This window comes from Diorhabda carinulata, chromosome 8, assembly GCF_026250575.1.
Source record: "Diorhabda carinulata isolate Delta chromosome 8, icDioCari1.1, whole genome shotgun sequence".
Lineage (NCBI taxonomy): Eukaryota > Metazoa > Arthropoda > Insecta > Coleoptera > Chrysomelidae > Diorhabda > Diorhabda carinulata.
In genome coordinates this window covers 6,108,876-6,134,823 of record NC_079467.1, presented here as the reverse complement: position 1 = coordinate 6,134,823, position 25,948 = coordinate 6,108,876, and the positions used below count along the sequence as shown (strand labels likewise).

Genomic DNA, 25,948 nt, shown 5'->3' with positions numbered 1-25,948 from the left:
TTGTTTACATATTCAATGTTTACTAACATAATAAACTATTTTCAAGTTATTTTATGTAACAATTATAAAATTATATAATTTTTAACAAAAATTTTTCACCTATATGAATTTGTGTGTCACAAGGGCAAGGCTGCATCCTCTCAAAAAGAAAGAAATAGAACAATTTAGGAACTAAATCAGCCAATCCAGTTTATCTCTATAATTAGGAGTAGGGATTGGTGGGGAACAGCTGACAGGCAAACATTTAGACATCTTTGATTATATTTTATGCACTTCATCAATGGGACTTAAAATTTTAGTATGACAGAAACATAAATATTGGGAGTTTATTTTAGATTAATAGTTTTTAAAAGTTCACTTTTAACTATTTATTATTTCTAGTTACCAGTTAGTTTAGTGTTATTTTAAAAGTGACGTCATGTGATTGGTTTTTCATGGAGTATCATTTATTTAAGGTAAATTTTATATTTTTCTGTACATAATTAAATGGATACAGCTAGATTATTTCATAAATGTGAAGTATAGCCATTTGATGCGTCGATTTAAGTAATGGCAATTGAACTAGTTGCCTTTTTCAGTAACTATTTGCATTTTAACCAATAGTAGCTTCGTCCTTGAACGAATTTGTGTTTTAAAATAATTCATTTTCAATTATACTCATTTAACTAAGTACTAATATCTTAGTAAGGCATACTAATTAGACGATTTTATTTATGAATGCAAGTGATTTTGTCAATATTAAACATCTGGCTGGAATTTTCTTGAGAAAGTTAATACCAAGTAGGACATTGGGTTTATTTCCCAATCTGTGAAATATTTGTGCTTTTCTTTACTGCTTGACATTGAAACTGATCAATTATTTATATTATGTATTAAACAAGGTTTTTATTGCGGCCGCCATTATAAAATTCAGTTTAAATTTTTTGTGAATTATCTATATCTACAGATTGTTTTCTCAACTCTGTTTACATTTCTGTTCTTATAAATAAGTAGGTATGTCCGATAAAAACAAAGCACCAATTATTTATCATTGTAATTGTGCGATTGTCAATAATTGTTTATTAGTAATTTAACAATCCAGTCACCTTGAATTTTTACATGGATCCAAGAGCTTCAATATTTTTTATAAGTACTTTACTTGAGTTGGGCGTGATTCAGAAAACTATTTTAATAAAATACATACTTCTGTTATGTCTAAAAATAACAATCATGAATATGACACAGGTTTGTGTTTATGTTATGATCATTACTTAATCTTTTTTTTATTACCTAATTGTTAAATATAAAAGTGCATATGATGATGTTAAATGTAAGTAAAAGTATACTTCTGTTCCAAATTTTGTATTTTAAGTATTTTCCTCAGTTTATCATATTTCATTTATCTGTGGTGAAATCAGTGACTTTATTGGCCACAAAAACATGTTATTATTATTTCACAATGCTTGAATGTTTTTGTCACTTTCAGTTTCAATAATTTCAAATAGGTATGATTGAAATCATACAGCTTTTAATCAAAGTCTAACATGAAAAGATTTTAATTTTTTAATAGCCAAAACTCATCTAAAATGATGATAATAAAAATTCGCTAATAAACCTTGGAGAAGCAGGAACTTCCATAGACGTACAATATTAAATTGCCACCTTTGTGAATATTTAATACGTGTTTTCAAATGTGTACTATCACTTCCATTTTTATATATATACATATATACACATATACATGAACATCCAATGGGGTATATATAGTACTTAATAATTTTTTTTCTTTTTTCAGTACTTCTCCATAATGTCGTGTCAATTGCAAAAATTACAGTCAATATTTGTCTTATTTTCTGCTTCTACAGTAATTTCTTCTATACTTTCTTGTATATGCTGTTGGTGTACTTCTGTAGTTTGTTTTGGAACGCAGTTGTACAAATTGTCTTCACATTGATATATGAATCCTTAAGTGATAGTTTGATGGATAATTTGATGGTTTACACATTCATAACACAGCTATCAATATAATAAACTTAGTTACTTTAAACTATTCAAGCTGTTATAAATTAGTTCCCTAATTTAAAAAAATGTCCTTGGATATCAAAAAGTACCTTACACATCAAAAAGTAACTTATATTCTAAAAATAACAATAATTAACAAAAGCTATTGGATAAAGTGGTTAAGGCTGTTTGTCATGAGGCAAGCATACTCAGATGAAACTCAGCTGATACTATTTCTGCAAGATATCACAATTGCAACTTTAATGTTATTTCTATTGACTGCATGCTGCAACTCTAGGAAGAAATCTACTAAATTTTGATTGAATGGGCAACCAAATCAGTCCAGCTGATTGATCGAAGCATTCTTGGAAAACTAACTTTTTGTCTTTTCTGGTAAACTTAACCTTCTTGATTCATATTTGTGGACTGACAAAGTGACAAATAAAGAGATTCTAAGAAGAATGGGAAAAGACAGATAAATTCTCCTGAATATATAATGAAGAAAAACAGCCTATTTGGGTCACACACTCAGTTAACTCATAATTGAGAGTAGAATAGATGGTAAACGGGGAGTCGGAAGAAAGCAAATATTTGGCTGAGGAACATAACAGAGTAGACAGGCCTGAGAAATATTGGAGATCTGGATCACACAGCTGTGGACAGAGAAGCCTACGAAGATGTAACCGTCAACATCCATAATAGTGGATAGGCAGCAGAAGGAGAATTAATTCATAAGAGTACACTATTTTATATATCTTATATTACAGCCCTACTTTTGGTGAGTTGGTAGCTATATAGAAGAGAAAATAGTTTTAGTGCGTGATAGTTATACTGTATGTATATGTATGTGAAATATAGGATGTCATATACACCGCAACTCAAAGTGTCTACTGTGTCCCTTTTTCTAGATGTGGCACTGGAGATGCTCAGTGTTTATAGCTGATCTATTAACCCTTCCCCTTTCAGAAAGTTCAGTATGTAGGATCGCTGTAGCTGCCAAAGATGTTCATTTTTTAATTCATATGTCTCGAGATGTAATATTTTGGAGCTTCTGTTGTCCTCTACTTAGCGCAATCTGCACTTTACATCCTAACTAAATTATTTAGGTGTCCAGACAGCAATTCCCCACAAGACTCCTATGAATATTGATAGATTATTCACTTAGGTTGATAAAATTAATAGATCTTTGGTTATAGGTTCCCCGAAGTATCTTTGCCTAGCTCGGCCTTGTAGATCAATTCCAGTAACTGATTTTTTTCCCATCTATATTCTTTTCTAGTGTTTTCTCCGTTGTCCTGTAGCCAATTCCACTCAAGGATTCAGGCTCTATAAAAGTTTTATCCTTCCCATTTTAGCATGTACATACAGTGTGTCTCGAAACCCATTTTGAAGGGTAACTTTATGCTTTCTGCCTAGGCAAGTTATGATGCAATGGAAAGAACCTTGAATAATGTAAAACAATGTTTAGAATAATTATGTACTACCATAGACATTAGGTTAACTAAGTAACCAACGTGTTTTGGAAGTCGCTAGTACTTATCGTTAGGACTGTATTTCCCATATCCAGAATTCATAGCAAATATGAGAGCAAGAATAAAAGCATTGTGACAACAGTAAAAAATAACGCTTCTAATTGTTTGAAACCATTAAAAAAATATTTTATTGGGTTGGAAAATTCTCTTGTCAAAGCCAGTGGCAGTTTTAAAAGTTTCTGAGATTAAGCAAAAACTAGAAGATTAGGTATAAATTATATTTAAATAGTTTTTGTTGCGAAACAAGGAGGGAAAGCTAAAAAGTGCCCAGTTAATTGTGCAAACATTAGGTTGTTCGTTAAGTTATTGGAAAATTATTATTGGAACTCTGTATCTAGTAAGCTGTGAAACTTGAAACATACATAATAAAGAATGTAACTTTAAAAGGATTTCTATGATTAATTTAATATAAATATTCAAGCACCTCATATCTAATAGTGAATAAATAATATTCCTTCATTGTTTATCAGTATTTTTTACATTTAAATATTCATATTTGTCTAAATAATGGAGCTTCTTAGATAGCAATAAGTGTTGAAGAATACTCATATCTGATAGGGAAGTTTAATTTGGCTCAACGATATGAGTAGATCCTATATAATGGTGAAAAAATATGAAATATTCAAAAAATTCTACATAGTCAAAATAGTTTTCAAAATTCCTGAGAAAACGGTACAAACTGTAGGTGGTTATGATGTACGTCCAAGACACCGATGAAAAAATTTTCAGAAAATCTCCCATAAAGAGAAAGTTTTCTTATGAATATATATTTGTTACCACGTGAGGTTTTAAAAAATTAATCTTATCAGTTTCAGACCATATTATAAAATCAATATCTAATTTTATTTGTTTTATCTAATTTTTCTCCAGATTGAATCCCAATTTTTTGGCTTACTTTCTTATCATAACAATATAGAAATCTATAACTCAATAATATCAAAATAAAGAAGACAATAAGACGATATAGCTACGAGTATAGTAGCAAAAAATATAAAAATGTAATTAAAAAAAATATTTGAAGAATAAAAGAATACGAAAAAATGGGTCTAAAAATAAATGCCGAGAAGACAAAGTATACGGAATGTAGGAAAAAGAGAGAAGAAAGAATAGACAAAGTCAAAATTGCTAGATATGAGTTTGAAGTGGTGAAAACACATCTAGAACGTAGTTTTATGGTTACAGAATAGATGGAGCCACCTACCATTTCTTTTATAGTTTCCATTATATTAAGCTATAATCGGCACCGTTAGATGGCGTGCGGCTGTGTCCTGTCACAATATAAATGATATAACAAAAAACAAAATGCTCTCACTAAAATATCAACCATTTTGGACTCTGTTGCAAAGCTCTCTAGAATTTCAGATGGCTGGCACATGTCTCCGTAAACGTATCCCCACATCATCACAAGAGTGTTCAATGGTATTTAAGTCTGGATTGCGAGCAGGTCACACAAATTGCGTGATTTGAATCTCGACAAGATACCCAGCAACTATCAAAGCAGTATGAGACTTTGCATTATCATGCATAAAGTTTATGTCGACTCCAAGTCGGTTCACAAAGCACTAGAAACGAGTAAACTGTCTTCTCTAGCTGTTGTAGTCTTGACTCGTCCTGAACCAGGTCCTCGCGTGATCAAACCTCAGACAGAAACAGAAAATATAACGATAAAGGTTTTTAGGAATTTAGGTGAAGGCTCTTTTGTGTCAAAAGCTTATCAAAACATCAAAAACTTTTTGTTTATTGAAGCAATGAGGAAACTGTGGTACGTACGAAGAAAAAACGGAAAAAATTATGCTCGGCAGTGTATTGGTTTTTGGAAGGCAATACGCCTACGAAAATGTAAAAGGAGTTATACATTGTGTACGGAGACTCTGGACTATCATTTGTGACCGTAAAATTTTTGGTAGCTGAATTCAAACGAGGCCGTATCAGTTTGACTAATGACGGGACAGCCAAAACTGCGACAACCAGCTATAGCATCGCAAAAGTTCACTAAATGTTACTGGATGAACGTCGGATTAGGTTAGCTCACATTGGATCAAAAGCTCATTAGAATGAATATTTCCCTGGCCTCATTTACGCAGTTTAAGCAAAGTGAGTCGGATTTTTCGTAACTGTAGATGAAACCTAAATACACCACTACACTCCTAAAAAAACGCTCAAAACAGAGCGTTGCAAAGGACGAATCTGCTCACGGTGATAATTTTTTGGGATAATCATGAAATTGTGTTCATCGACTACTTTCAAAAAGTTAAATCAATAACAACAAAACATTATTGATTCATAAGGTAAAGGCAGAAATTGCAAAAACACCGACTGCATTGAAAGAAAAATGTTATTTTCCATCAGGATAACATTTTCTTACTTCCAGTCGGAAAACTTTTGGAAGGGCTCAAAAGTATCTTAATGAATAATTCCCTCATTATAATGAGTTCACAGCCAGAAAAATTGAAAGATATAAATAAGGATATCCTAAATAACCTTCTGGTCAGTTCTGATCCAAGGTTTTCAACACTGAAATACAATTTTTGCTTGTTGAATATAAATTACCTGAAAAAAATGACTGTGAAGATAACGAAGATGATTTTTTGTTGGAATCTGAAGCACCCAAAATATTGCGTAAAATCACCACCGTTAATGCTATGAGATGTAACTGAAGTTTGCATCGTTCACTGAGTATAACCAAAAGACCAAAAATACGATGAAAACTCCAAATTTTTAAATAAGGAAACTACTTTGATGCCATATTCAGAGAATCACAACTTTCTAACCACTGCGCGTCTCTACCACAGTGGATGAAAAGGGTCTGTGGACGAAAAATACTTGTCTTCAGTTATATTAGATGTTTCATTCGTCGTTCCTAAATATTTGTATTGTAGTTTTAAAAACAGTTTAGCTAAACTTATGCAATATTATCACGAATTTATTTTATATGAACAAAATACAAGAAAATCTACAGTATTATGTATTGGAAAGGGCAGTTATCTCAGATATCATTGTACCACAGTTCATTAAATTCAATTATATATTTTTATCTTAAATGTTGTATTTGGATTAAGCAGGCTTTATCTAAAAATATCAACAAATAGAAAAGAGTACTTTTAACCTTATAATTAATTTACACTTGTATTTTACGATATTGAACAACAAATAAACTTGTAGCAGTATAAAAGCATTATCTTAAAGTGAAATTTAAATATTGATTTCAATGTAAACTTTCAAATAGATATTTTTAGGTTTAAATAAATTGCGCTGCAAAATTAACGTATTTTTTGAAATTTAAAAATTGACCTCAAATATATTTTCAACTGAATTAAGATAATCGTGTTCACAGTATTGTTTCATAGTATTGGAAAAATGGCCAGAAAAATAAAAAAGAAATTGAGTCAGCTACTTTATTGATACGTAAAAACAATCGAATGGGGGCGCCACTGGCGAAGGGATAAGAATTTCCTATAATATTGTGATATAATTATTCCCCTTCTATTTTTTTTTGTTGGAAAGAATGAAAGTATTTCAGAAGACATCGATCGATTGACGTTAGTCGTTAGTGTGGCGTTCGTACCCAATACTCTTCTTCTTCGCTCATCTCTCCGAATACTCTGCCCTTTCATGTTAACCAGTATAAACTTCATGTATAACTCGTGAATACTGTCCAGTTTTCGTTTACTGTTAACAATCAGGAAACGCCTTTTTTATCCTTCGAGGTACTTGTTATTTTGTAAGCGTAGAGGTCTTTTAGATCAACGTTGACAGTCAGATAAGGTGTGCTTGGCGGAGCTAACATCGCCCGAACAATACACATATTTAGGAACGTTTTGGATCCCCATACGATGGGAAAGTAATTTAACTCTCCATATTTCCATAAAATCCAGTAATAAATCCACTCAAAAGTCTATAAATTCAACATGTAGTTTCAGTAGATTCTTAGCGCTGTTGCCAGAGCACTAGTATCGTTTCATCGGATCCCGATGTTCGTCAGAGATCCATCATCAACCTATCGAGCATCTGAGGTATGCCTTCTAGTAGTGGAATCGCAACCATCAAGGCAGCTTCAGATACTGTTGGATAGACACAGCGCACCTCCACGTCGTATGGATGTAAGTCGCGTTCGTAGAACTTTGAATGCCTCTACTCCAAGATAATTCAGGGACGCTCGACGCTACAACAAGAGGATCAAGCAACCATCTTTGATGCAATGAGTAGCAGTATTTCCGTATTAGTGACCAATAGAATACCATGTTCGTTTAGATACATGTTGTGTTTGGTTGCGACAAGGCTCGTCAACCTTTACGCGAACATATAGATTTCAATTCGTAGACCAAGACGCAGAAATGCATCGCAAAGTATGATCAAAAGTCCAGGTCCAAGAACCGTACCTTAACTGAGTTCCCTCTTTAACTCCTAAACTTTATATAGCTTTGAATTCAAAATATAGGAAATTACGTCGTTGTCTTTCATTATAACAAGTATCATGTTGACATTCGTGATTTCTTCATTAAAATTCGTCTTAAAGCTTTTTCCCAATCTCATATAATTTCATCTCGTCGTCGTAAAAGTCTCTCCACAACATTATTTTTCAAGTAAAAACTGATCTCAAAGCGAGTTGATCGGCACACTGCTGTTGGTTTAATCCACTTCGAAAGTCATAGAAAATCATCGCACGTGAATGTTTGCGATGCATTTCGATTTTTGACCAAGATGAATGTTTCAAGTATCTTATTTATTCACCATTAAAAATTCATAAAAACAATGTCAGATGTGTAATATTCATATCAGTTTTGCTATAACTCAAAACTTAAGTATCAATCCTCGTATGACCTGGACTAGGTAGATCATCTATTAGTTGCTATGCTAACCTAGAACGAGATTTTTATCAGAGTTTCCAAATTCCGCGCTCCTTTTTATGTGGATATTCCAAAATTAAAACTAAACCTACTAAACCCTCTTGTTTTTATTACTAAAGTTTCGAACATTAATTTATAACTATAGTTCAAACAGAACATATCGATGGAGGGGCCAACATTCATATACCAATTAGAAAAAAAAAACAATAGAGCTCTACAAACCCATGATCATCTTATTTGGACCTCACAAAATCCTTTGATGAAGTATGATTGAGGGACATATTGAAGATTATAGAGAAGAACGATATAGGTAAAAAATATAAAAATATGATTAAAGAATTGGACACCGGAAATATAAGAAGAAACAAAACTAGAACGGGACTGTCTAAAGAGTCCTACATTATTTAATATTATCATAGAGAGAATCAAACAAAGCGTCAATAAGGTCAAGGCAAGTTTCAGAATGGGAGATTCATCATTAAAAATGTTATATATGCAGATGATTGACTAGTAGTAGCAGATAATGAAGATGATCTACAGCGACTACCATTTAAGATGAAGATAAATATAATATGAGTATCTCAACTAAAAAGTCATTAGTCAAAGATCCGATTGAATGTAAACAATAATTAAACAAATATCAAATGAAAGGGAATCAATAGAGGAAACACGAACTCAAGCGATAAAATCGTGAGGGCCAAAGGATGATTGAGAGAAATCAAATGGAAAAACAAATCAAATATGAGAAAACATGCCTATTGTCACGTAAGCAACGAAAACAAGAACCGAATAATGGATGATAAGTAGAAAAATGGGGATAATTAAGGGAATGAGCCTCAGAGACAAGATGATAAGTTAGGATATTGAATGATAACTAGGAATCCAAGATGTGGTGTGATGGGTTAGAGAATGTAAACAAGATTGGAGAGATCATGATTACAGAATGCCACAAAACATAAGAAATTGGATAAAAAACTAGGAAACATACATGCGGTGACTTATGGAGAACTCAGAAGGATGCTATATCCCATATAGGATTCTACGATGGACCCAGACTTAAGTAAAGTATGTACAACTCTAGCCTTAGCTTGAAAGCCGTTATTGGCCCAGACTTGGTAGGACTCTGGGATGATAACAATGTCCTTCGCTTGGTTTGAAAGCCTACACCTGGTTGCCTAGATAAACTAAAGAATGGTCTGCAACGCTGGGCCAGGCTGGTTGCTTATTAAAATAGATTTTTAATATATTGTTAATAAAATTATAGTTTCTAACTACTAGTTAATGTACATAAAAATATTAGTTAAATAATTAAACATATAAAGAAATGATACTATTTTTTATTATTCTATTTTTTATTGTCTTTTATGCATAAAAGATTTTAATTCATAAAAAATTATTGCTTTCAATGTTAAGATATCTATTATGGATAAGATATTAGAACAAAACTTTATATAGTTATTTAAAGTTCAGCCAAGCCTGGTTGACTATAAGATGGCCGATGTCGGGTTACACAGAGTTCAGCCAGGATTGGATCAATATGGAATGGCCGACGTAAGGTTACTTAGAGTTCAGCCAGGCTTTGATGACTATTGAATGGCTGGCTCTAAGTTACCCAGACTTCGACCAGGCTTGGGCCATTATTGGTTTGCCAAGGCCGGGTTTCCCAGCGTTGGCCCAAGCTAAACCCCGTCGTTCGAGTCTGGGGGCTACTACTTGGGATATTAGGAATTAATCACAACTCAAATCGCAAACCTCAGAAAACTTTCAATTACGCTGCTCATAAAAATTACCATGTACGGCGGAATAGTAACTTTTAATGTTGTCGATAAAGTTTAAATTCGGCACTCTAAAGAATGCCTCTGCACTCTATATTATACCTTAAATTAACACGAAACGTAGGAAATGATTAATATGTTAAACATTTTATAGGCATTCTAGAGAACGTCAAAGGAGAAACCGGCAAAGTATAAACAACTACCCCACATTCGTGTCAACACTCGTTACTTTTGACGTGTACCTCAAGCACAGAATTTGTTACTAAATAAGGAGTTTTTTTTAAAATTAGTTCAAGTTAATAAAACCTAATATAAGCAAAATATGAATGTCTTTCAAGCTTACCAAAATTTTTCCCTTTATAATGAAGTCTTTGTTATACTTTGTACAACTTTCATTCTTTACGTTTCTTGAATAATTTTTTTAAATTACACTCTCAATATTTTATTATTTTTTGAGCATAACATTCGTATTTTTGAGAAATACATAATAACCTCATCAGGACGTTTTGTTTCATATATACGAGGATGTATTGTTATCTAGTTAGCCTTGACCAGTTCCATGCATAAACAAAATATTGCGTTACCATAGCAATAAGCGTGCGAGGGTAGAAGCATGGCTTTCGATCTGTGCTCGGTTTGATAACGATGTAGACTTCTTAAACCGAATTGTTACTATGAATGAGACTTGGGTACATTTCTTCGATCCAGAAACAAAGCAACAATCGATGGAATGACGACATTGTGCTTCTCCAAGACCTAAGAAGTTTCGTGTCCAAAAATCTACTGGAAAAGTTCTTGATTCAGTTTTTTGTAATTGCCATGGAGTAATCATGATTGATTGGATAAGGGTAGAACAATAACTGGACATTACTATGCGACATTATTGACCACTCTACGGAAAAAAATTGAAGAGAAAAGACGCGGAAACCTATCCAAAGGTGTTTTGGTTTTGCAGGTTAATGCCCATGCACACAAATCTCATGTTGCCATGCAAAAAATTCGTGATTTAGGGTTTGAATTACTAGAACACCCCCCTTATTCACCAGATTTGGCTCCGTCCGTCTATCATTTCTTTCCTCAACTGAAAAAAAGTTTAAAAGGTCGTAAATTTTCTTTCAACGAGGAGGTATTAAAAGCTGTGGAAGTCTGGTGTGCAAAGCAAGAAGAAACAATTTTTTGAAAGGTTTAGAGACGTTGCAGGTTCTCTGTAATAAATGTATCTAATTAAAAGGAAAATATGTTGAGTAATAAAATATTTTGACATTGAAATTTTGTTTGGTTCTATAGTAGGCTAAGAATTTCAATATATCCTCGTAGACTAAGTAGCATTTGTCATTCTATAAAAGAGAAAGTATATAATATTGATCATATTTCATTCCATAACTAGAGTAGTCCGCCATTAGGCATTCTATATAATGCCGGCGTTTCATATTTTGTCGATAATATATAAATTTTTTACAATTGTTCCAGCTATACTGTCTTCTCGTAATAATTCAAATTCTTGCTGTGCCATGAAATTTCTTACAATATTTTGTCGGTAAAGTAACTTGCCGATCCAAACAGGTTTTTTGCAAAATTTCGTTTTAAATATCAAAATAGTTTCATTCGCGAGTGCTGCAATATTTTTATAAAACTATTTTTTTTGTTTTCAAAGTAGGTTCCTGATTTAGCGATATTTTTTCCTCGTGGAATATTTTCATGTGTAAAAAAAATTATCAATCGCCGTGGAAAAGTTAATTTCATTAAATTTGACCATAATTTCAATCGAATTCTGGTATAGAATTTTTTTCCTTCTGCTTGTAGGCACGTTTCTTTGTAATTTCCTATATCAATCATCCCAATAATCTACAGTAACAACAATGGCTTTTCACTTTTCTACATAGTTGATGAACAATAGTCCATGTGTGTTCCAAAATACAGTCCCCATGATCTATCCAGGTCCAAATCACTCAGATGACTACCTTTTTTTTATCAGGTGTGTACGCGATATCCATTTGGAAAGATGCTTTTTCATGCTCAAATGCTCATATTAGTTATGTTTAGTACATATTTAAATTTGACTTTTTGTTTTTCTACTGACTGTTCGACGTCCAAATCTACGAGCCGCATCTTTACTTTTACGCTCACTTATATTCAAATCAATGACAATTGATTTTCTTGAAAAAGAGTCACTACAACATTTTTAGAGTGAAACTATTAACTCATGTGTTTTTTTCTATTGTTTCTATTGTTCACTACAAAATAAATTATTGAAGGAAATCAGCTCTAAATTAGAGATATGGTACTTCAATAGAAAAATATAAAAAGTGGTGTGTGGTAACCGATATTTGTCATATCAGGGATGCTATAAAATTAAATAATTACCACGTCATACATTCATGAATTTAAATTTCCACCTACGCCTCTGATACTCAATCTTAATAGTTAAAAGTGATTTAACCCGTCGAGTTGATAACGGCAATTACCGTGTTATTAGAGAAAATGTAACGATTATAGTTTTATCACATATGAACTAGTTTTTAGGTAGTATCTCGTCGAGAAAATTCGTTACGTTTATTATTCGTAGCTCTCCTAAATCATTAATCATATTAGGTCTCATTTTCATAGAAAATTTACTACTTTCGATAGTATTTTATGATTATTCAATAATACTTAACAAAACCACTCTTCTCTAAGTACATTTTTTTCAAAACTGAATAATAAGGGTAGTACAGCAACCCTTTAAAAGGGATCAATTGATGTTTTTTCTATCTACCGTTAATAATTAAGTTAATAATGTCTACTCTAGTCTAAACAGCCATTACACCACAGCAACAACTTTTCTTGATTTTTCTAAGGCTTTCGATTGTGTTAATCATAATATTTCAATACTACGGTTTCAGTGGAACACTTCGCGCATGGTTTAAGTCATACCTTACCAACTGAAATCAGCTTGTAAGGGTTGATACAACGATGTCTTCTTGCAAGCCTATAGAATGTGGAGTACCCCAAGGCTCAATACTAGGCTCTATTGGAGTAATCCTGATCTCATGGCACTTCATAGGACCTTATCTAGTGACCTAATCACCCATAAATCATGGTGCGATTCAAGTCTTCTCTGACTCAACGCTTTTAAAACCAAAGTTTCCTCATATAAAAATACATTGCAGCGTTTTTTATTAAATAACACCATTGAAGTCGTTGAATCTATAAAATTCTTAGTGCCTGTTGTGGACAATTCCTTGAAATGGGAGTTACATATTGCCATCTTATGTAAAAAATTAAATTCCTCCTGTTTTACGCTGAGATCAGTTTCGACATAACGGAACGTATCCATTTCCTTAACAGTCTATTATGCTCTTATTGAATCGCATCTCAGATATGCCCCTCCCTTTTGGGCTACGCGTTGTGCGACTAAATTTGAGCGAACCTTTAAACTACATAAGCGAGCTATTTACTCGGACTAAACAGCAGATCCCATTGCAGGAACTTCTTCAAAAAATTAAAAATTCTCACTCTTATCAATCTTGCCTAATTCGTAAGCACGTTTCAACAATTTCAGAAAAGGCGTTGCACGGCTATCCACTCAGGAACGCAGAGCATGACCTTGACCTACTTACTCCACGTTCAGAATTAGTTAAGGGCTCAATATTTTACAATGAAAAAATATGCACAATCACTTGCTAATTGAAATTAAGTCGATATCATCTTTTCCCGCGTTCCACAATAATTTGGCAGCATTGGTGCCTTCTACTCTGAAACCGACTTCTATTCTAATAATAATATTTAATTCAGGGATCTTAATTTTGCTATGGATTATATACTAATTATTATAGTTATTACCTATTACTATTACCTATAATTTTATTATTCATTGGGGTTTTCTTCTGTATATTGAAATTTTATTTTATTTGTATCGTTATTTAGTTATTTTTATGTTTGTTTTTTAGTTTTCACAAGCTTTTGACAATAAAGCATTCCTTTTTCTCTCTCTCTCTCTCTCTAATTACGGATTTCAGATTTTGGATGTGATTATAACACATAAGCTTCAATGAGTTTATATTAAAGAAAACGTTATTCAGGTAGCACAAATGGAAAAAAGGAAAAGCCATTTTGAAAATCTGTTGACAACTGAAAACCATAATTTATGTTTTCGCTCGATTAACTACGAACGAGTGTTTTCGATTATAATTTATTTGTTAAATCAGATATGGTTAGAATATCAGAATAATACTTCACCGTTTTATGGAATTCTACTTGTTAATTTTCGACAATAAAGTTCTTCGTACGGAGTTCAATTCTATTACATAAGTTTGTTCAGTAACAAACATCCGAGAACACAGATAAACGACAGCATAATTAATGGTATAGCTCTGTATGTTGTGGATACTCTTGGTGATATTAATAAGGAGGATAGGGGAAAATACTAAATTTTTGTTTTGTTATCATTCCTTAAGAAGTGTGCAAAATCTGACGAAAAACGATTCGATTATTTATATAAAAGCGTGTTAATGAAAAATAAATGAGTCGCGAGGAGGAAGAGGCAGAGGAAGATCCACGATATGAAAAACTAAACGAAAATATAGAACGGTTTAAAGATAACAAAGTGACAGCAGTAGATGAAATCAATGAAGAACTGATAGAAATAAGAAATTATTCGTGGAAATAGAAAACTGCCTGAATTTCACAACTACAGAAAAAGAGACAGGTTAGAAAGAAAAATAAGCGCTTTCCAGTGTGGAAAAATATGGAGGGTGCGGCAAAAGTCAATGAATAGATTTGTTAGCAGCTCAAATTTCGAATCAGTTTAGCACCAATTGCATGCGAACCTTCAAAATTGTCGTTCGCGAGTCGATGTCTTCATCCCCTAAACTGAATTAGAATTTAATCCGCGAAAATGCTATCACATATAATCATGTGCGACTGATTTATTGCTTTCAAATACATATAAAGCTCAAAGTTTCAGGAACCTACAATTGCTACAAGAGAAATAGTGTATGAGCTACATAAAAGAAAATTCAAAGGACGGGTCAGTTGTAGAAGCTCCTCGTGGTCGCCGCCTCACCACCGTAAACACAAAAGAAAATATATAAGTCCTAAGCGTTAATCAAAGCATCTACCAAATCTGCAAACTGTAAACCTTGTGATTTACAAATATTGGCTCATAGTTTATATGTTGTACCATTCAGAATTGAGCTTTCTTCGTTGCTCTAACGGAACGATGGCTACATGTCCAGTTATTTCGAAAATAGGCGTCCATTTGCTTTAAAATGCTTCGTGCCTTAATCTCACGTGTATGTCACATGACGATCTTGCAATATCAGCGAAGTGCAACCACGATTGAATTCGGAAAACCAGCGAAACACAGTCGCTTGAGATGGTGATTCATCACCAAAAGTCGAAGCGAGTTTATCGGTCCTCAGCTGTTGGTTTAATCCACGTCGAAAGTCATAGAAAATCATCGCACGAAAATTTTCGACATTTAATTCTATTTTTTGACCAAAATAAATGTTTCAAGTATTTGTAAACGACTCAAATACCACTCGTCTCACAACACGTTCTGAGTGTGAGTATGTTCCTCATTAAAAATGTCAAACTTTATGATAACAATTCCAGATTTGACATATTCACATCAATGTTGCCATATATCAAAACTTCTCATACGACTCATATAAATATTTTTTTATTAATTCGTTTTTGTTTCAGATTTCAGGTTACGTTAAAAGTTGATGTTCTATTTCTTCCTCTAACCAAACATGAACTTTCTGTTTCAAAATCCGCAAAACAGTTTTCCGAAACAACACAATAATAATTTTCTGTTATCACCAGAAACACCTTCGAAAACCACCTTTATCGATAACAAGCCTCAGGTGAACGAAAATAATAATCAAATAAGTCCTAATGGTCCGGAGAAAACATTAAAAGAGCTTTGGTCAAAGCATAAGATAAAAATGAGCAAAACCAAAATGGAATCGACTAATAATCTCGACAACAATATAAAGATGACTTGGGACGTGGACGTGGAAAAAAATATTTGCGTAAATGTTATAAACCAAGAGAAGAAGGAAGAGTTACCTCCAGAAATAAAAGAAGTGGTTCCAAAAACCGAGCAAAATACCAAAGATGAAAAAGAAGAATCTCCTTCGCATCACGCAAGAAGACCGCCCAATGCCTTTTTGATATTTTGTAAAAAACACAGACCTATAGTTAGAGATAGATTCCCCAATCTAGAGAATAGAGGAGTTACAAAAATTTTGGGAGAATGGTGGGCCCTACTGAATAATACTGAAAAAATGCCATATAATGACTTAGCAAGAGAGGTAATTCCAATTATCATTCAAGATTATTAAAATATTCTTATGCTGTTATTATTTTCAGTACAAAGACGCCTTCCTATCAGCCAATCCAGATTTTAGGTGGTACAAGTTACCAGCTCCTCCACTACGCACTCTAACTACTCGTCCTTTGACTGTTCCCAAACCGCATCCATCCATATCTAGTCCTTCCAATCCTTATACTATAACCTCAACTCTATCAGAATTTACTCCTGGAAAATTGGCCGATGAATCTCAACTTGGTGGTCTGACATCGCTCATGAACAACTTCACATCAATACCAAAGACAGAAACAGAAAATAATAATAATGTACTGAAGATTGAAGATAAATTAGAACAAAAGATTGTCAGTCCAGTTAGTAATATTTCAGTAAGCACTCCTCCCAAACCGATCAAGAAGAGATTTACCGAGTATTACGAGAGTAATATTTGTGTCAGAAATATTTTGAATGATGAAGAACAGGTCCAAGATTCCTTGCATCAGGTAAGAAGTTCAATTCGTACTTGTATCATAAGTACTGTTCTCATTTTTTTTATAGGCAATGGATTCTGTTTTACCGAAACGTCAGAGCACCTCCCCGGACAGGAACGGTCTAAAAGACCAAAGAAAACCAGAAAGAATGTGCAAAGGTAAACGCTACGAGATGTTCATGCTCGAAGGTAAACTATTGGGCAACAAAAGAGATACCAAACTCGTCCACCAAAAGCAACCACCGAAATCAGATACACCAGAACTTGTTATTATCGAAAAAAACGAACCTCCGAATTTAGGCAACACCATCAAAAGGCTTGCAGAACGTACCAACATAAAAATAGATTTTGATAGTATAGATAACGTAGAACCAGAGATCAAAAGAATACGCAGCATATCCGAGACTTCAGAAAGCGGAGGAAAAGCTTCACCTCCTAATTTTAATTTAGATTTAAGGATATCAAATCTTCCAAGTTTAAGTTATGACGAATTTTTACAAAGGAAACGCGATAGTAAGAAAAGGAAAGCACGTAGTAAATCCGAGGTAAATTTCTGTTTCCACTCCTCTTCATCTACTTGAAGTTAGTTTTATACTTCAATTAGACGAATTACTTTTTATATTGTATCGCATTCCACACTTGAAAATTTATTACATCACACTAATAGTCCTTGGGCCTATGGACAGTTTTTTTTATTTATGACTACAACATGACGCGCTCTTGACGTTCATAAATGTTGAAAGTACAACCCAAATTTAAAGGTGCACAAAATGATAGCGTTGGTTCTAATAAACATAACCTTAATTGTGCAGCATGTATATGTATGTATAAAGAAAAATGATAAATCAGTGATTATATAAAATTACCGGTAATTATACATAATCACCACTGAATTTGATAAATTTGATGAATTATTTCATATTTATGAGATAATTGTTTGGAATAGTTTAAATAAACATGTGTTCTGAAAACAAAAAATAACGACTTTTAAAGTTTGTTTCTTCCATTACTTCTGCCGTAGATAAATAAAGCAAATCCTGTTTCCAACTTAAGAAATACAATTTCTATCTCCACCACCCAATAAGGCAAATTTGAATAAAATTTCCTTATCACGTTCTATTCCTGTTTTTCCTCTGAAATTTTTCTTTGATTATGCTATTGTTTTTATTCTTCTTTTAATACCAATGTTTTTCTATGTCCGGTATCAACTCTGTAAATTTTTTCAACTATTGAATGGTCCTATTCTTAATTCATCTAATTTCTTCCTAGTTTGTTTCTATTTTCCACAAACATCATATTTCCTCCATTTAATCTGTATAATTTTCTTTTTTTATTAAATTGTTTCTTGTTATAATTATATGATTTTATAGTATTCTCAAGAGCTGTTTTTCTGTCTGTAACCCAACCACTATTTCCATATGAATTTTCTTGTTTTAATTCATTTGGTAAAATCCTGACATCTTTTCCATACAGTAAATAACTTGGTGCAAATCCAGTTACTGAGTAATTGGTTTCATTATATTTGTCTATACATTCTTGAGCTATTGTTGTTCAAGCCTTATTCTGTCTTTCTTCATTTTATTATTTTATCTACTAAAGTTTGATTTCGTCTTCAATCTAGACCATTTAAAAATGGGGCATTTACTGCTGTAAATATCATAAGTATTTCTTGATCATTTAAAATTCTATAAATTCCTTCGAATTTAGTCCTGGATATTGATCAAATAGAACCATATCTTGTAAAATTATCTACCAACAAATGTAAATTTTTTTTGTAGATCTTGACCCTCCAAAACCTCCAATTAAGTCAATTGATATTATTTCAAATGGTTTTGTTGCTGGGCCTAAATGTGACATTAAACCATATTTGTGAAATCGTCTTGATTTAATTTTTATACAAATTTCACAGTTTTTACAAATTTCTTCAACGTTTCTTTGGTTAGATTCTTTGCTACATACATAAATTTTCATGTGCTAATTTTAAAAACTTCTAGCTTAATTCTTCTGTTATTATTTTCCCTTTCTTCTTCTTCTTCAAGTACACTCATTCTCTTTCAATTAATTTGCCCATTTTCCCCTGTATTTCTTTATTTTTATTTTGGCCGGATATTATATCTTATAGTCCTATTAAATTCACGACCTTTAATACCTCATCTGTATTTTCATCTGATTTCAGTACTGGGTTTCTGCTAAAACAATCTGCTTCTAAATTTTGTGTTCCTAGAGCATATTTTATCTTGAAGTCGTACTGTGATGAATAATATGTTTAATCTCCCAGTTCTTCATCTGTTCTAGATTTCAAATTCATTTTTTCTAATGGTTTATGATCTGAATGATTTTCCCATCAACTAATATTGCCAATATTTCAGTCCTCTTTTATTGCTAGACATATTAAATATATTGGTTTTTTTTTCTTTTGAGCCTCATCTAGAGGATTAACTGTTACTCTAAAATCTTCTTCTTTCCTGTGCTCATTAAAATTCATTCTGTATTCTTCTATATAATCAATATCTTGCAACAACTTTTGAGTTATATCCAAATTTTAATTTTGAATTGAATGTTTTTATTAAATCTAATCCAATATTTGAAATTTTGTTCATCCATTACATATAGGAATATCTACTAATTTTGCAATATTAAATATTCTTAACTTTGTCAAACCACTCGACTTTTGAACACCATTAATTGTTACCGAATCAGCTTTGTTAAAACTGTTCCTTGTTCCTTTCAATTTCAAAAGTTTTGAATTTATTAGGGAAACATTGGAACCTGAATCATAAATTTCAAATATATCTAATTTATCATTTGGTAGCAGTTTGACCTCTATTAATGGTGTCATTATTATTTTTTTTGCTCAGTATCATTTATTTCTGTTTCTATAACTGAATTTCTTTTAACTTTGTCATCATCTTTTGTTCGGAACCAACATGAAGTTTCAAGATGGCAACGAATACCTTTATTTGATGTTCCACAAATTTTACATGGATATTTTTCATCATTCTTTTCATTTGTTTTCTTATTCCCATATTTTATTTAGCCAAAACATTTCTGACATTTGCCATATGTTTATAGTTACTCTTTTTATACAATTTATACAATTTTATTTAGTACTAATTCAGGCAACAATCAAATCTATCAAAGTCCCCGTATAAATTGTGCTTCTCATTTCTAACAAGAGCTTTTCTTTTCTCATAGCATAATCCAACAATGAACCATCCATATATTTAAAAAACAATTCATACGTAACTGGATTCCAACCCTTATTCATGAATGATTTCAATTTTCTTTTCATCTGCTGCCACATTAAAACGCGAATACCTAATAGTTTTTATAAATGCCAATCCATTGATTTACATTCATACTTTTTTAGCATTTTTCCAGGACAAACATCTCTGCAATGTGTTTTAAATTTTGTTGTTTAGTTTCTTGTGTATTCTCCATTATATTTTCAATCATTTTCTCCAATGTAGCCTTTTCCTTTTGATGTGCAATTGGAACCGGCTTTGGTTTATTTCTTCTAAAAATTGATCTCCAAATTGTAGGTTGCCATCTTCGTCTAAAAAATTTCTCTTAATTCTTTTTGCATTGTTCTCTTCTCGTTTGATATTATATTAACTAAACTGTTCTTCATCTTTGTATAACCGGAAGTTTTTAAAATTCCTTTATAGAGGTGAACTGATTGTAATGTATCTGGTATTGCATACACTCTGTTATCAAGCGTTCCTACTGAGGTTATGCAATAAATATCAGCATCACTTCCAGGTAATATCTTGAACTCGAATCGAAATTTCTCTATATTTTATGTTATTTCTGCACTTAGTAATTTTTCCCAACTGCTTAGCACGTGACAACCACGTGATTTCAGAAGTAGTCTAATTTCGTTGTATGTAGACTTTTTTCGCTACCCTCTCGTAAAAAATAATGTCTGGTATGCTTGAGCATTTTAATTCCAAATTATTTTAGACTTGATTTTGTGTTTTGTGGATTTTGTATGAACCGATTTTATTCAGGTTATGTTATAATCAAAAGGTCCTTGAACAACTGGATCGAGTATAAAGATATCTAAGAAGTAAAAAGTTAAAAAAAGACATTATATTAAAAAATATAATATATTTTTTCCAGTGAAGCAACGCCCGATGATACTCATTCTAAGCATTAGCGTTTAGGTTTAACATTCAATTGCTATTTCATTCTTGAAGTTTAACAGGAATACCCCTTAAAACTGTCGGGAGGTAATATGTATGTATGGATTTGGGATCTCGTATACATTGCGACCCAAAGGATCTAGTGTGTCCCCCTTACTTGCTGCGTTACTGAAGAACCCAGTGTTTACAGCCGATTCATGAATCCCATTCCTTTTAAAAAGTCTAGAATGTGAGATGGCTTTAATTGCCAAAGACCTTCGTTTTCTATTTCATACTCACCCAGATGTAGTGTTTTGGAGTGTCCTTAGTGTTTCACGCTTCGAAAGAATGTGAATAGAGATTTCGTCCTCTGTGCAACAAAATCTGCACGCCGCATTATCTGCTAGGTCTAGCGTCTTTAGATGTTTGTTAAGGAGTCAGTGCCCCGATAGAACTAATGTTAGTATTCGTAGTTTGTTCTCACTTAGGTTGATACATTCAGCAGATCTACTCTGGTTATAGTTTCTCAGAAGAGTCTTTATCTGTATCAGCCCCTGTAGGTTGTGCCATTAATTGGTTTTGTTCCTGGAGGTGATAAGTAGTTGGGTCAGTGTCAAAAGCCTTTTCAGAGTAAAATTTTTGTATATTTATTAGGTGTTTTAACCAATGCCTTAATTTATTATAGATTTGTTAAGTGACCCTCGGGGTAGAAAGCTATATGAGGATTAATGGCAATTTTAAATAATGAAGTGTTCATTTTACACAGGTAATTTGATTTAGAAGTGTGTTATTTAACTTTTGAAAACGTACCAATAGAAATTATATAAAGGTCATTATGTGTATCTAATATAAGTTTTATTTTCCAAACAGGGCGATCTTCGTAGAAAAATGCAGAAAACTAATAAGGAAACGCAACTAGTTGGGTCCAAAAAACGGAAAAACAAACAAAGCATCACTCATCTCGGCAACAAAACGGATACTAATTTAAGTAACGATCTTATCGGTTTAGCAACACTGGCCGAAGTCGCAGCCAATACCGAAAAGATCAACGAAAAAATCTCAGAATAAAATAAGTATTACAAGTAGTATCTATATAAATATTCTCTTTTAATGGGTAGAGGATTTAATTCCAAGTTATGTGCCTCAAGTTATTGGTTAGGACCAGAAAACGTTTTTCAAATGGTCTCAATATTTTCAAATATTTTAAAACTTATCTTAAATTCACAATTTTCTTCACTCAGTTTTATCGAATCCACTCTAGGCAATTCCACATAAGTTTTTGTAAATTTGTTTATTCTACACCAAATACATTTACGATATTAGTAAAAAAACAAATTCTCGATATGTCCCAAAATTATTGAATTAGAATTTCATACTCAAATTTAGAGAGGTGAAATCTGGTACTGCATATTGATTGACTTTTTAGTGCATCTCGTATTTTTTTAATAATTTTTTATAATGGAATACCCATTTGGAAACCGATTTCTAAACTGTTTTAAAAACAGATTATTAGCAATAAAATTATACAAAGAGGCCGTTTATTGAATATGCAATTTCTCAAAGACGCTTGTTGAAAATGTTGATTAAAAGTGGGAAATTCTATTGATTGTTATTTTTATTTTGTTTTTATTTTTCTTTGTTATAATTCCCACGATATATTCGCGTTTTCTCTGTTATCTAATATTTTGTTTTGTCAGTCATAGAATTTTGTGAGAGTTGTCCAGCCATATATTTAGAAATATTGTTAATTTAGTCACAATTCTGGTGTACAATAATTTAACTACAACAAATCAAATCTCAACATGTTAAGAATCTAAGAGATTTCAGTTATTTAATGCTTTTTTTCAATTAGTTGTGGTGTATTTGTTGACTTGTTCACCAGAGAGGTTTTATTAATTTTTTTATCAGAATGAGATCATTTATTTTATATTTATCGCAAAAAATGAAATGTTAGGAGCGTTTCAGTATTTTTTCTTTGTTCTAAGTTCTATAAAAAATAAAAAATTTAATCTTCCCAGATATAATGACAAAAATCTTGATTATACTTTTTCTATCTACTTAACCTTATAGTCCAGTCATTATAGGGGGTTGACCTCGGAAAATCGACATACCCAGTATATTATCACGTAAAAACTTGTACTTTGACATCCTAAAACTATTCTCAAAATTCACAAATAATTGGACGGTTGCAAATTTTAAAGTCAGAAGTGAAAGGTCAGTAAAATCGATTTGTTTTAAATTTTTTGCAAAAATCTCGCTTTCTATGTGCTTTACGCTATTTGTATTTATTATCAATATGTAGAAAATTCAATTCTCTATAACTTTTATATTCAACATTTGTTTATACATTGAACTGTTTTCGAGATAGAGGGCGTAGAGCGCGCGGTCAATAAATTACATGATGTTAACTGGTAGTCCCGATCAAAAACTTGTAATATTAAGGTTATAACTTATTGCTAAATATATAATTATAATTTTTTATCAACTTTTGGGCTTACAGTGCTCTTTAGCTTGCGGCCAGTGTAATAAACAACGTTTTTTCCATGCTGTACTATATCAGATCAATATTAATGATGATAGCACCTTCAATACAGAAATTATGAATGAATTGGGGACAAATGTTGAAGACGGTAATGAGGAACTTGAAATTCTGCAGCAAAAGGATGATATTGAAGAAGAAGAGAATTGAACAGAATAGAAATTGTTCTCGAAATTTTTATTAATTTTAACAATAATAATATAATATAATAAAATTACACGCTAGATAAAAGCATTAACTAAAAATTTATTTCTTTTCTTCTTTATTTATATAGAAAGTCATTAGTATAAATTAGATTGGAATTAAAATACAATTTGAGTATTTTCCTCAACAATTTCTCAGTTACATGACCAAATAAGTGTTATTAAATAAATTGACACTTAATTAAAAATAGATAAGTGACCAAAAAAATTGAATTTAATCTAAAACTTGATAAGAAATGATAATTATACGTCGACCAATAAATTATTACCTAAATAGCCAGAGATTTTGACCGAGACTACCGGTTGACATCAGATAATTCTCTAACGGCGCGCTCTACGTCCTCTATCTCGAAAACAATTCAAGATATAAAAAAATGTTGAATATAAATGTTATAGAGGATTGAATTCTCTACATATTGATAATAAATACAAATAGAAAACGAGATATCTGCAAAAAATGTAAAAAAAATTCGATTTTTCTGACCTAATTTGGCCTAAAACGACTAGACTATTCATGTATTGTGTAATTTTGGATTGTTTCTTTACACATCTTTTAATTCTGTTTAATTTTTGTAAATTCACATTATCTTATTTTAATCTGATTCTTCAGACCAAATTGAGAGATCAATTCAATATTTTTTTTTTAATTTTCTTCAGGAGTGTCTGTTTATCAAAAGTTTGTGCTTCCTGTGGTAAGTTTTGGCACAGAATGTAAAATTCTGGAAAAACTGAGGGTTAATGTGTGAAATCTTTATTGAACCGAATAAACTTTTTACTCTGTCTGATTTCCTTTAGTGCATAAAAAATTTACTTGCCTTGTTCGTGGAAAAAGCTATTTTACTACTTTTTAAATTCCAATTTAGGGTGCTGTGAAAAGATTATTGCAATTTTCTCAATTACCCTAATACACACATGAAAATTGAAGAAAAAAATATGAAAAATGGGAAAATTTCCTGATTTTACATGTCATATCAATACGCACAATAAAATATTAGTATCTGTTAATAAAAAAAGTTATTTAACAAATTTGGCAGACTGATCCTAACAAAATTCCATGATTTAAATAAATTTACAAAATATTATCTCGTGCTTAAATTTGTTTTTGAGTTATTTATATTATATTAGAGAATATTTGTTTTTTATGTTTATGTTGTTTTTTTGTTATGTTAACCTTCTATTCATAAGTACCAAAATCACACTAGTTACTTGTAAAATAGTCATATGTTTGTTAATTTTAATGTTTTATCTTGTACATTTATATAGTCAATGGGATTACAAACTGATCTGATTTGGACTACGCGTATATACAGATTGTTCCAGACATCTTCAATTCAATACATCTAGCAGATTATTAAAACCTGTTAACTGGGGAGCTCTCGTTCAAATTATGCAACATGTACCGGACGCGCATTGTTTCGCTAAGACATGTCAATACGTCACGCCCGGAGACCGTCATTTCATATTTCTATATTTTAATTTATTCATAAAATGAATGATAAACTATGAAATGTATATCGTTTATTAATAATTTTGAAGTACAAAAGGAATCACAAAACAATTAAAAGCAAGTAAACAAAATAGAATTACACATAATACATAATGCTACACTACAATTCGGACACCAGTAAGTAGATTCTTTTCTAGCACCTTTTTTGTAACACACTCGACATTTCCGGGATTTAGATTTTCCTGTATCACTTTTCATTTGCTCTGGAAAATGCCTTTCCACTATGCGTGATGGTTTAGGTGTAGAGCTGCTTGTTGATGGCCATGGGTGGGTGTTCACGATATTGTTATCAACTAATGTCTCTATACACTCTAACAAAAAATGAAGTCGGTCTAAATGACCTTTATCCTTTTTGTACAAAATATATGCATTTAGGCAGCACATATCAATCAACCTTAGAAAAATTTTTTTACTCTATTACGAGCAGCCGTGTAAGCCATCATAACTCTATCTCCCAAATCTACGCCTTCCGATTGTAATCGAGGACATCATTAGGTTTTTCTTGACTTCTTCCTCTCTTTTCAATCATTGTCTTTTCGTCATTATGAATTGAACTGAGCATCAATACGTCCTTTTTGTCCTTCCACTTTAAAACCATAAGTTTGCCTTTGTATCTTGCAATATGTTCATTTTTTTTTCAATCGGTTTGTTTTTAT

General features: G+C 32.0%; 1 protein-coding gene across 1 annotated transcript; it reads left to right on the top strand.

Moving 5' to 3' along the window:
* Nucleotides 1-205: 205 nt before the first annotated feature.
* LOC130897258 (uncharacterized) lies at nucleotides 206-25,654 on the top strand. Its single transcript, XM_057806017.1, has 5 exons — nucleotides 206-455; nucleotides 15,820-16,433; nucleotides 16,492-16,932; nucleotides 16,988-17,464; nucleotides 21,914-25,654. The coding sequence occupies exons 2-5, from the start codon at nucleotides 15,870-15,872 to the stop codon at nucleotides 22,109-22,111; spliced, it is 1,680 nt and encodes a 559-aa protein (XP_057662000.1). The 5' UTR covers nucleotides 206-455; nucleotides 15,820-15,869; the 3' UTR covers nucleotides 22,112-25,654.
* Nucleotides 25,655-25,948: the final 294 nt, after the last annotated feature.